General features: G+C 45.1%; 1 protein-coding gene across 4 annotated transcripts in view; it reads right to left on the bottom strand.

The window, feature by feature from the left end:
• Nucleotides 1-13620, bottom strand: part of slit2 (slit homolog 2 (Drosophila)) — a 155571-nt gene that overhangs the window by 51664 nt on the left and 90287 nt on the right. For all 4 annotated transcript variants that reach the window (XM_061244957.1, XM_061244959.1, XM_061244958.1 and 1 more), the window contains exons 6-9: nucleotides 9814-9885; nucleotides 7843-7914; nucleotides 5321-5484; nucleotides 4019-4154 (exon numbers count right to left, since the gene is read on the bottom strand). In XM_061244957.1, the coding sequence (XP_061100941.1) occupies nucleotides 4019-4154; nucleotides 5321-5484; nucleotides 7843-7914; nucleotides 9814-9885 (444 nt within the window). The remainder of the gene's footprint in view (nucleotides 1-4018; nucleotides 4155-5320; nucleotides 5485-7842; nucleotides 7915-9813; nucleotides 9886-13620) is intronic.

Genomic DNA, 13620 nt, shown 5'->3' with positions numbered 1-13620 from the left:
ATTTGTACTTTTTTTGAGGAGCAGATGCCCAAAATTTAAAGAAGATCACAGTCTTGATATTGGCAGCCTAATGAAAAAATAAGATGAGCTTGTAATTGGAAACCGGTTCATGAACTGTAATCATGTGCTGCATTGACAGGAAGGAGAGAAAAATGAACTTGTCTCTTGGCTGGGGGATTTTTTTTTCTTTGGCTCAGAGTCAGGTGGCGGATTGGCTTACAAGCGCTTTATCACGAAGGCGAAGATGCGTTCGTTTTTCATTTCAAACTAACGTCTCCATTTGTGGTGCCGTCGCCAGCAGCTTGAGACCAACTGCCCTGCGCCGTCAAATCTGCGGTGGCGTTTCCACGGTGACCGACACGGCTGGGGGTAAAGTGAGAACTCAGGGGGCAACAGACGCTCTTGTGAACAGAAGAGGAGTGAGGACAGACATGGACAGCCCCTGCTGCCCCCCCTCACCCCACCCCAAACCCACACCCTGTTTAGGAGCTGTTTAGAGCCCTGCCGGGGGCCCCCAGTGACCTGGAGGAGGGCCAGAGACAGCTTCACACTTACAGCAGGACCTCGCCATTCAAATGGTGTTTATAGAGCTCAACGAGTCCGATTAGAGAATCAGAATGAGGCATACATGTTCTCTTTCTCTCACTCTCTCTCACTCACAGACACTCACTGAAACCAAAACTACTCACCTCACCCTGACCAAAACTACTCACCATGACCAAAACCACTCACCTTGACCAAAACTACTCGCTGTGACCAAACCCACTTACCCTGACCAAAACTACTCACATCGACCAAAACTACTCACCTCGACCAAAACTACTCACCTCGACCAAAACTACTCACCCTGACCAAAACTACTCACAGTGAACAAAACTACTCACAGTGACTGAAACTACTCGCCATGACCAAAACCACTCACCGAAACCAGCCAATAATCCCAATCCCAATTTCTCACCCTGACCATGTCCACGAATGGTGACCACACCCAATAATCCCAAAAGCCACCTCCCCCAACTCACCCCGACCACAGCCACTTAACACCTCCCCTCCCACTGCCCCACTTCCCCCACAACCCCAACAGCCAGAAGCCCAAAAGCTTTCGCCTGACAAAACCCATCGGCGAGATGACAGGGCGTGCAAATCGGCACAATTAATGAATAAAAAAATGCATTCATCCACAGCCAAGCGTGGTCTTTTTCTCCTCCCTCCCAGCCCTTCTGCGGAAGACGCAGCACAGTAACGGGAATGTGCTTGGCTCCCAGCCGTGGCTGAGAGACACTGGATTCCGGTTCCCTCTCATTCCTGCCTGTGATGTCATGGGGCCTGGACCTCTCCTGTAATTTCTTCATTTGCTCACTGGACTCTGATACTGGATTATAGTTTGAGCCCACAAATGTCCACCCACGCCATGCTCACAGAGCTCCACCAGATGCCCTGTGAAAGTTTAACCTTGGAGCGGTGACCTTAAACCAAACCGCTATCCTGTGCAAGGAATGCTAAACGTTATATCTGAAAGACCTTAACCTCAACAATACTATATCAGGCGGCAACGAGACAGACGGACAGAGAGACAAAGAGGAACAGAGACAGATAAGAGAGAAATAAAGCGAGGTAGAGAGAAACATGGCCTTCCCTGTGAATCCCCGTAACCACTTCATCTGAATCAAAAACCCGTTACACATTACTTGCACCACTAGCCATTTTCATTTCACACTGAACAAGTTTTACAGCTGTCACAAAAGCAATATCTTCAAATAATATGATGTCTGAAATGACGCGGTTTAGGAATCCCTGCGGAATCGTTTTATTACATGCAAGATGGCACCCAGCCTTCATTCATATTTTGATTAATATTTCTAGGGGGAAAAAGTCAAGTAAACACTCGCACATAATTTATGACATTCTTAGGAATTTAGTTTTTTAATTCCCTTTTTTCCCCTAGTACATTAGACCCGCACAGGAACTGCAACACAATGGCATGAAAGCCATTCATCAAATGCAAGACTATGCTGCAAAAACAAAAATAGTCAAGCCCTACTTTTCTAGAGACCTACGCGAGCCATGTATTCAAGCTTATTGTTTTTCTGCACACAAATTTCTACACAATCGATCAAAGCTGCCACATGGGGAAAGTTAAACATTTGAATGTTTTTTCATTCCAGCATTTTTATTTGAGGGCGGCCATGGCCACTTTTTATCAGGAAACCGACAGGGTCTGTGGGGCCTTGCACTGCCGACCTGGTCATACGTAAATCACGGAGAGACGGTGAGACCTCGGTAACTACGAGAGACGCAGGGCACCACTTCACGTTAGGTGACACAAACAGTAGACATTTTTTGGGAAAACTCATTCACTGTTAATTCAGCTCTAACTCTAACTGATGTGAGTCATGTGTAGTGTACGTATGGATCATATGTACTCCTATCAGATTAAATTGTACACTGTGAGCAATTATTTATCACAAGATATTTTACTCCACAAAGATACAGTTAACCAATGACAAGTATGAATATCTCAACCATAAGCATACCATGCAAAAAAGTATTTCTTAAGTGTTTTAGTTTTTTAACATGACTTTTCTCAAGTTCAAACTTTTCTTAAGTTTTAAGTTACTGTTTGCTTGAGAAGTGAAAATGTATCATCCCATTGGAAAATATTTCAGTCAAACTGCCTCACCTCATAGGTGATATTTTTTCTTCTTTATCAAAAAAAGCAACATGAATAAGATTTAAATATAAGATATAAAATATAAGTCTAAATATAAGATTAAAATACATGTTATGTTTTGTATCCTAGGTGGTCATTGCTGAAGGTCACTGGGTCCAAACCCAGCTGGTCATTGCTGAAGGTCACTGGGTCCAAACCCAGGTGGTCATAGCTGAAGGTCACTGGGTCAAAACCCAGGTGGTCATAGCTGAAGGTCACTGGGTCCTATCCTAGGTGGTCATAGCTGAAGGTCACTGGGTCCAAACCCAGGTGTTTATAGCCGCTGTGCTGCTGAATGAAAGACCTAAACCACCGGGGAACCATTCAGCTGCGTAGGCGGGAAACACAGACGCCATTTCACACGTGTCACCATGGATTCCTCTGAGCAAATAAACACAGTACGCCATGCAGTTGTCCCTTAATCGGGGATGGCAAATTATTCTGTTTGTTTGTTTTCTTCTGTGCAGATACAAATACAAGGCTGGCTTTACTCAACGGGTATAATTGGACAGGGTGCGAGGGCTTTTTGCTGGCACATATGGAAAAACACACTTAATTTCTGTTTGTTTTTCTCATGTTTGTGTTTATTCTTTTTTAGACGTATGCTCCACCCTTTAGGGCTGCCAGCTAGAGCTAACAGATTACAGACACCAGACCATGGGCCCATCCACACACTGGTAAAGAGCCTTAACAGATACCAGACAGTGGAGCCCATCCAAACATCGGAACAGAGTCTTAACAGATACCAGACTATAGAGCCCATCCAAACATCGGAACAGAGCTTTAACAGATACCAGACCATGGGGCCCATCCACACACTAGAACAGAGCCTTAACAGATACCAGACCATGGGGCCCATCCACACACTAGAACAGAGCCTTAACAGATACCAGACCATGAGGTCCATCCACACACTGGAACAGAGCCTTAACAGATACCAGACCATGGGAGCAATCCACACACTGGAACAGCGCCTTAACAGATACAAGATGATGGGGACCCTCCACACACTGGAACAGAGCCTTAACAGATACCAGACCATGAGGTCCATCCACACACTGGAACAGAGCCTTAACAGATACCAGACCATGAGGTCCATCCACACACTGGAACAGAGCCTTAACAGATACCTGACACATTGCTCCAGGGGGGACTGTTCCCTGCTTAGTCTAATAACGGTAAGTCACTGTGGATAAAAGCGTCAGCTAAATCACCAAATATGATTCTCTTTTTTATAGCACCCTGTCAGAGCCACGTTTAAGTAATTAACCCAATGACCGGAGCCCAGTAAAAGGGAGGGAGACTCACATTTCCGTGATGGTTTCCGGAAGGTTGGTGGGGATCTCTGTCAGGCCCTTTCCCCGGCAGTCCACGATGTTGTTGCTGCAGGTGCAGGAGTCGGGACACTGCAGGACACTGCAGGATGCGGAGGAGTGGTGACTGCCTGGAAAACAACCGCCAGATTAAACCACCAGACTCTGCAAAACAGCCCTTCTCAACAAGCGCTTTGCCGTGTAACAAGACTTCAAATCTACTTTCTCTTCTCTCAAGTAGAACATATTAGCTTGTTTTAAGGTACTGTTTGCTTGACGAGTCTTACCCCACTGGCAAATCATAAAATGAGTAAAACTGTCTCACGTCAACGGCCATATTTTTGAAATACGCAAAATAACGGACTAAAATACTAAAATACTAAAATACTTGTTTAAATACTTGTTGACATACTTTTTTGCAGTGCAGCTCTCAAACATTGAACAGCAAACAATGAATAACACAGCTCGTAGATAAACAAGGTGAAAAGATATGATACATATGTACTATATATACTATATATCATATGAAATATAATATATTTTGAATAGAAATTCACTTCTCAACAGCCATGGGCCCAAAGGCAGAAGCCCTACGTGTCTCTCTCATGCCCCCGTGGGGTCCTAACACTGTGGGCGAGAGACCCAACAGGGTAACCGTGTACAAAAGCCCAATAAAAGAGAGGCATTCACTCCAAACGGAATATGTGACGGCTGAAAATAGGAAACAGAATAAGCCCTGACCCAACAGAGAAAAATGTCACAGATAATTTCACCATCTCTGCGGGGCACCAGACAACAGAGAGCTGTAGCCATGGTAACGCCCAGCCAGCTATCAGCTGGGGGTGATATACACACACACACATACGCCCGCACACACACCTGTAGACGTCAATCAATGTCAATCTATCAAGATGGGCAGGCAGCAGCAAGCAGTATCGATTCAACACTAAAAAGTTTAATTTCTCGGATATTCAAAATAACTTTTTGTGTATTCAGGCATATTTTGCTGGTTTAACTCCTGAGTGGATTTGTGCAAATATAATAGCATGCTTTCATCGGCTGTTTATCTAATGTTTGTAATGTTTATACACCTATATAAGGTGTGTGTTTGTGTGTGTGTACGCATGTGTGTGCGTGTTTGAGTGCGTGTGTTAATGGGTGAGAAAGCACTTGCCTTCATCGTCATCTTGAACGCATGAGCAAAGAAAAGACAGGAGAGAAGGAGTATTTTAAACAGTATTTAAAACAGCACCATTTCACCTTTCACCTTTCCCAGGAGCCAATGAGCTGGCCTTACCTGTGCACACAAACTCCTTCTTCTGCACCTCAGCCACGTTGTGCCCACGCATGTGCGGAGGGGACATGCACTGTGTGTACAGGCCCAGCCGGGGCCTCTGTCTCAGCCAATCAGACAGCCAGGCCACGTGGCAGTCACAGAACAGGTTATTAGAGTGCAGACGGCTGGAGATGGAGGGAGAGAGGGAAGAAGGGAGAGAGGGAGAGAGAGAGGGAGATAGAGAGAGGGAGAAAGGGAGAGAGGGAGAGACAGAGAGGGAAGGAGGGAGAGACAGAGAGAGGGAGAGACAGAGAGGGAAGGAGGGAGAGAGAGAGGGAGAGAGATACATGATAATAATTATTATCGTTGTGTATTTTATTATTATGTCTTATCTCTTAATTGTTTACACTGTTAGTAGCACTTATTTGGCCTGAATCAGTAATTATAGTCCACTTGTACTGTTACACATACAGCATGTCTGTTTCAGAGAGAGAGAGATTTGAAAACACCGTTATTGAGACCGTTCATTTCCAGAAACAGAAATGATAGAACTTCAAAACCAAAACCAAACAACAACAAAAAAAGAAAACCGCACACAACCCCCACAGAGGGAGGGAGAGAGAGAGAAGCAGTAAGAGAGAAGGAGTCAGAGTCAGAGTCAGAGTCTATGCAGATGTAGACGGCCCAGGCGGGTGTGGGCGAGGGTCCGGCCTGTAGCCTCCCTGACTGAGGGCCCCTCTAATGACCGATCGATGTTTAGATCTGTTCTATAAATCTGAGCAGCCCTGTCACGGCTGTGTACACTTTAGTTACCGGTGCTGTGACAGCAGCCTTTTACAGAGAGATTAATTAATAAACGCTGAGCGGACTGGCACAAAATCAATACCAACCACCTCTATCACGGTAATACTGCTAATTCAGTCACGTAAAAAAAATGAGGGTTTTTTTCATCAGCTATAAACGTTACGAGGGAGCCTGACACAATGGACAAAGGCTTTTATAAATACTCCAGTTCACAGTGGTTCTGTGTGAAAATAAAACTCAGGGAAAGGTCATTGATTGGCCAAAAATCCAAAGACTGTGTATGTGCAAGCACCCAAGAACACGAGTAAGCATCAGAGGGCTTGGTTGCCATGAGTGCAGATCCCAATTTGATTAGGCAAAAATAAGCATACACCAAAATCACGCCAATGACATCTACCACCCCTGGGACGGCTGACCCTCAACAGGAAATCCTTGCTTTTTACTGTTATTCAGAATCATTTTAATATTAATATTAATATAAATATTCATTGCCTCGACTGAAACACATCAGGAGGCTATAAAGATGTGTGCATGTTGTTACGTAAAACTGCACTTTAGAACGAGTGCAAAAAACTGTTGTGTGATTGGCACATGCACATGGCACATCTATTTGCATTATTGGTGCTGTTATTTATTTTTATTTTGGTAAAACATATTCTGTACAACAACTGAGCATTGTAAAACGTTCTTGAGCGTTGTTTTTCTAGATTGCTTTCTAGATCCTCTACTTTAATCACCTGCCCCTCCAAATTCTCTCCACAGCCCTGGTGGTTGGATGCACAACAGGACACCCTTTCTGGCTAAACCCACAGATAACCTCACGAATGTTCATTGATGAACTCCATTATAAACTGTTCACCAAATGCCTTTAAATACAAAATCAGACTTTTGGGGGGGGATTCTTTGTGGCTACACAAACGAGCTAATTCCTTTTTAATGGGCCACCTTTCGTTTCTTTTTGAGAATCGCGATGTTAAAGCAAAAAGCTTTCCCCCCCTCCATTCTTTTTAAATGATTTCCTCTGGCTTTCTTTCTCTAGGACAGGAAATGGATTAGCTTCTTTGGCCTCTGAACACCAGTTGCTAGAGCAATCCCCCAAATGAGAAAAGAGGAACGGAGAGGAAGGGGGTTCGGGGTGGGGGGTGTCTTTGCACTCCTCGGATTCTTTGTGTGATCACCGGCTGCTTCTGAGCGCCATCGTTATGCTTCTTCTTCTTCTCCTCTTTTTGGCTATTGATAAAACTCGGCAGAAACGTCTTCGCTGAAGTATATGAGCTTTTAGGAGTGTGTTTTTTTTCTCCTGGTAAAAGTAACAGAGGGAAATGCGAGGAGATAAATCACGCGGGCTCTGCGCAACCCTGCGGCTGGGACAGAGTAATGTCATTCCGGAGCGCTGGAGCTGATGCACTCAGTCCTAAAGCAATCGCTGTAATGGCCATTAAATCAGACCGCGGCCCGGAATGCTAATTCTACATTAGCGAGGCCACCCTGGGCCCAGGGAAGGCCGCCTCTAATTACGCACGTGTATGGTTACACATAACGGCTCGCCCTGTGTACACACGTGCACGCACAGAAGTGTGTTTATGTATATATGCGCACAGATGAATATTCATGCAGGTGTTCCATTAAGACCCGTTCCTCTGATCGGCACTTTGATTGTGTGTCCGAAACGACTCCCCGCGGAGGAGGGCTGTGGAGGGAGGGAGAGAGGGAGAGAGGGAGAGAGGGAGGGTACTCACAAGGTCCGGAGCTTGGGCATGTGGTTGAAGCTGGCCACGGACAGGCGGCTGATGTTGTTGTTGTTAAGCGTGCTGCAAAACCAGAAAACACCAGAATGAGTATCTCTAATTGACATTCTTCATCCTCCTCTTCCTCAAAATGAGGTTTTTATCTCATACTGAACATAAAAAAACTAAACAAAAAAACAGACACATCCATTTCCCCTCCTTCCGTGTTCCCCCTTTCCTACTGCAGATGGCCGTTCTCACTGCAAGTGACTTTACACGCCATAAAACGCCTCGGTCATCCACAGCACCGCAGATTGCGGCCCAAGACCTTCCCATGGAACCGTACGCCCAGAACAGGCTGGGTTCACCGCAGGAAAAGGCCCTGAATTCTGCGTGACGTGAATTCTGCGTGACGTGAATTCTGCGTTTGAACAAAATGAAGCCAAAGGCCTCCTGCCCTGTCCACACTACACACAGCTTACAGTTCTGTGACGTAAAGGCACAGACACACGCTCCGCGTTCAGAGCATCTGGGCTGGTTTCAGAACAACATTGTGAGTACATCCGCCTTTTCACCCACCACTGCAGTGCTGCAGACAGGCTTTATGTTCTGTTCAAAGCTCCCATGTGTAATTAGCTCTTCCCTATGAATCAGTCTGTTGCAGTTTTTCCAGCGAAGAGGGAAAAAGTCATTATGATATGCAAGCTAAGTTCACTGACTTCCGCTTCTCTGTGTTTCTTCACACAAAGAAAATATGTACTTTTTTTTTCAATACCATCTCATAAACGGATTGACTGCCAGTGCTATATTGCCTGGGAAAGAACATTCTCAGTGCGGGTTTAAGAAACAACAGTGTAATCTCTGTGTGCAGACTGCAGACCAGACCAGCAGAACAACTGCTTGCGTCTGGCATGTCAATGTCCAAACAAGCAGAGGATATCAACAAAACCTAATCCACTTACAGAAACGAGACTTCCATTTCCATTCTGGGGTTTTTTGGGATAATCTCATTACTGCTCTCAGCGGTCCATCACTCTCACACACACTGATGATCTGGTGTCAGATTAAGAGGAGGACGGCATGTGGCACGATGTCGGAGAGAGGATATGAGATGTGACGTTATTAAACTTCCCAGCTAGACGGCGGGAGGAAGCCCTGGTTCGTCCACCGCTCTTTTATACAGGGGAACAGTGCCGAAAAGGCAAGGCCAGACGACATGAAAAACTGCAGCTCTGTTGTATTCTTTTTTCTTCTAAAACATCGAAAGGGCATATTTCACATTTAAGTCTGTGACACTCCGGCGCCAATTTGCTTTGTGCTTTCATGGTTCTGACAGAGTAAACAGACTCTAAACTTGTGAATAAAACCCTTTGGAGGCTAATGCGATAAACACTCTCTGGAGTCTAAACACTGCCTTAATTGGATGCGCCGGGGTAAATGAAAAAGGAGACTACATTCTGTCCGACTTGCAGGACAACTGAGCTATATTTCCCCCTAGCATCCATGAAACTCAAACAATTACATATGCAATCAATAAAATAAACACACACACACTCACACAGTCAGTCTCTCTCTCTCTCTCTCTCTCTCTCTCTCACACACACACACACACACACATACACAGTGGATTTTCACGATTCTATTGAGACACAGATCATATTTTGTAATCTGACCTCAGCAGACCAGTGCCTCCAAATAAAAACATTATAAGTATCAGAAGCCTATGTCTCTGCAGAGGGAAAGAGGGACAGAGAGAGAGAAGGAGAGAGAGAGACCGAGATAGAGATAGACAGAGACAGTGAGAATGAGCGAGGTAGAGACAGAGCAAGCAGAGAGAGACAGAGATTGAAGGACAGAGACTGAGATTGAGATAGACAGTGAAAATGAAAGAGACGTAGAGACAGAGAGAGAGAAGGAGAGAGAGAGGCAGAGACAGAGAGAGCAGACAGAGAAGGAGAGAGAGAAAGCGATAGATTTACTCACAGTACTTCCAGGTCGCGCAGAGCCCTGAACGCCCCATCCTCGATGCAGTTGATCTGGTTGTAATCCAGCTGCCTGTGGAGCGGAGCGGGGGATAGGAGGAGAGAGGAGAGAGGAGAGGGAGAGACGGAGGTGAGACGGGCACAGACGCTTCGCGCCGCACGGATTTCTTCCCCCTGTCCTCATCCCCCGTTCCGACGCACCCCCCTCCCTCAGTCTGCGTCTGGTCTCTCCCCCGCCGCTGTGGCTCTCCGTGACCCGTCGCCCGGGCCTCCCTGTCCCCCTCCCCGGCGCCCGAGCGCGCGGGAGAGCCTGCCCACCAGCCGCCCGCCATCCCCCCTCCGAAAGAGCTCCGCCAAACCACCGCCGCGCCTTATATTAAACGCCAGCGGAGAGCAATTTCATTACATCAAGGAAAGCTATCCATTAAGGGCTCTCAGCGTCATCTCCATGAAACAATTTCATTAAGCTAAAGGGCGGTAAATCATGTGATGTCACACGCACCCCCCCGGTGACCCAGTGGAATCCATTCATCACCGCCGCGCGGCAGCATGCTAATTCTGCTGTCCTCGGCAGAGACCTCCTCTCGCCTTAAATATTTAAACTCCGCACCGCCTTTAACGCCGACTGTACCGTGGGCGAGCCCGCAAGACGTCCCGCAACCACGACCCGAGGCGTCAGGTTTCACTTTCTCCCAAATTTTGCCGACGGTGGCCGCCTGAAGCCGACGACACTGGCCGGCCGCCGCAGAAACGAATTTCAGTTAGGCTACATTTTTTAAATCCGCCATTAACATAACAGCTGTATTCTCACTTAAGGTACTGCGATGTGTCCTTTTTTTTCTAAATGTAATTCCTCATATCTTGGTTTAATTATTCTCTGTGGGCACACGCCCTGAATGGATAATTATGGCATATTCCAAATAGATTATAATCAGACAGATAAGGGAAAGACAATAAGTCAAATGCAGGGCTTTGCGGCTCAACCCTCACTTATCTCATTACTGTAGTGGAGGGGTATCTGGGGCTTATCACATTCAGTACGGCTCAGAATGGATCATTACACGCGCAGGACAATGGTTCTCTATGCCCGTTCTCATCCAGTGATCCTGTTCACTGTCTCATAACCGCTAAAAAGCTAAAAGAAAACTGAGCGCCTGTGTCATTCACTTTTGAACACACTGCACTGTAAAATAAAAGGCTGTCTTAACAGACAAAAGTCTGTTTTAGTCTTGCAATGACACATAAAATGTCAATAAGAAAATATTAGCTTGCTTAATGTAACTTTCTGCATGACGAATGAAATCATCACCAATGAGGTAAGACAAATTCCACCTTATCTAGTAAAAGAGTAATATAAATAAGATTTTAAGTCTAAATATAAGACTAAAACACTTTGTTTTGCAGTGCCTATCCTTGAATAGCCACTTTATAAGAAAACACACATGCAGTACTCAAATTTCAAGAGTGCACCCAAAAGATACATTTCAACATAACATACCTCGAAGGGTCACTTTAATAAAACATTGAGTAGATTCGAGTACTCAGTTTCAGGTTTTTTACCAGATTTACCAGGGGTATTCTTCAAGTCAATATAGTCCCATTGCAGATATACAGTATACATATGTTTGAATGTGCAGTGGACTCGTGAGTGCTAGCAGGACCGAGGTAACAGGGAGAGCTATGCTTTCTCAGTTGATTTTGCACAGTGCATTGAGGGGCCCATATTATTAGCAATGAACAGATGTGGGGGACCCATAACCCACACCAGGCTGACTGGGAGTTACAATAACAGTAATAACAACCATCTTTAATTTAGCCACAGCGGAGGCCTTTCAATTTAAGTTAGAGAAGTTATTTCACAAAATGAAGTGCATGAGCACAGGATTTATAATACACAATACAAAATTGGAATTCATTGTGTGTGTTGGACTTAACCAAGCTTTTTTTTCATTGGGTGAATTAGCGATGACATCATTTGCTGGTATGTTCCCAGGAAAGTGCCGACCATTGGAACGTGTGAGCCACAGAGTAATTATTTGAAGTGTGAATTGTCCATGTTACACTCAAAGTTAACACGCATTGTACAAAACCAACTAGAGTTAACAGATCGGTACTATGCTTATGTGGGCAAATAATAATCGCAAATAGTTAAACAGTTTTTTTGGGGGGGATTGGATAACATATGATCTCTTTTTTACTTTGAAATAGAGCATCAATTTGTCACGGCAGTGCATTTCAACAAAGAATACCAAATATTCCCAGTGATATTCGAAAGACAAAGTTCAGAAATAATTAGCTAATTGCTGCAGTATTTTTTTTAACCATCATAAAATATATCCGCCCCGATTTCGGTTAACCATCCAATCAATTCTCCACTGGCCCTAAAAGTACAACAATAGCACCAACTGTTCCTCTCCACATGGACTGAATAGAAATAGTCTCGTGACAAATTGAAAAAAAAAATCTTTTAATATCACCTAATTTGCCTAATGCAGTCTGTGGCTTAATTTGGAGGAGGTCTAATATACGTTTTTGCCCATATCTCATTAACCTTTGCTGTCAATGGATAAATCACTACCCCCCGCCAATCTCTTAAATCAGACCCCCCCACCCCACCCCCCTCTTAAAGGAGCCGCACCTCAGGCCTGCTCAGGTCTGCAGCTGGAGGTATAAATGAAGAACCCCCACCACACCTGCCCTCCCCCTCCAAATCCCAGTCACTTGGCATAATGCATATTTGTTTTTCTTTTCTTGGTTATAATTCTCTTCTCGTGGAAAGACTGGACATCTCTGGTGTGTAAGAAGGGATTATAAGGCACGGGGTATACCTTAGTCATCTCTCTCTCTGTCTCTCTCTCTCTCTCTCTCTCTGCCTCTCTCTCTCCCTGCCTCTCTCTTTCTCTCTCCCTCTCTCTCTATCTCCCTCACACACACTTTCTGCCTCTGTCTCTTTCTTTCTCGCTCTGCCTCTCCCTCTCTCTCTCTCGCTCTCTCTCTCTCTCTCCATCTCTGTAGCACAGATATCCGGATTGAGATGTGCTGAGATGTGCGGTAAGAAAGACGTTAGCGCAGGCTAGGGTAAATCCTCCTCCCTCGTGTCAAATAAATGAATCAATAAATGAAAAAATAAATAAAGGCCTTAGTTTACACTTACACATACCAGAGCGCGGGGCATCAAAGGAGCATTGATTACCCTGGCGTGCCAGTTCCCCCAGTACTGTACATTATAATTAGGATGCGGGGTTTGACAAAGCCTTTTACGGCAATTAATGAGAGCCTTGGACCGTGGTTGTGTTATCAAATTAGCCGAGGCAAATCAATTGACTTGTGCTAAGTGCAGGGCTTCAGTGCATATCGGCCAGCTCCAAAGGACAAACAATTTATAATTACTAATATTACTGCGCATGAGGATAGAACTCACACACACAAAGTCCCAAACGTTCCTTCTGTGTTCAACTAACTAAGTACTACCCAATATACTGGACTTTCCATAGCCGTTTGACCACCTCAGGTAGACCGTAGGTACAGTAACGTCAGCTGCTGCTTAATGCATACGGAAGACATTCGCTGAAAATGTGTAATAAATTTGAAACAGAATGTCGCTCATTTGCGAATTCTTAAGCCATCCTTTGGTCTGAAAAGGCAGACACGTCTTCACTCTGACAGCTTTAAAATGCCCTCGTCCTGCTCACCCATAAAACCGTATATAGCCAATATACAGTGGCTTCAGATGTGTTCATACCATATATTTTATGTTGCTACGCTGAGGAAGGAAAGGGCCACTGAACGTCCCCCGAGACGGGTTTAT

Source organism: Conger conger, chromosome 6 (assembly GCF_963514075.1).
Source record: "Conger conger chromosome 6, fConCon1.1, whole genome shotgun sequence".
NCBI lineage: Eukaryota > Metazoa > Chordata > Actinopteri > Anguilliformes > Congridae > Conger > Conger conger.
The sequence above is the reverse complement of the archived record's forward strand: the minus strand, read 5'-3'. Positions and strand labels throughout refer to the sequence as shown.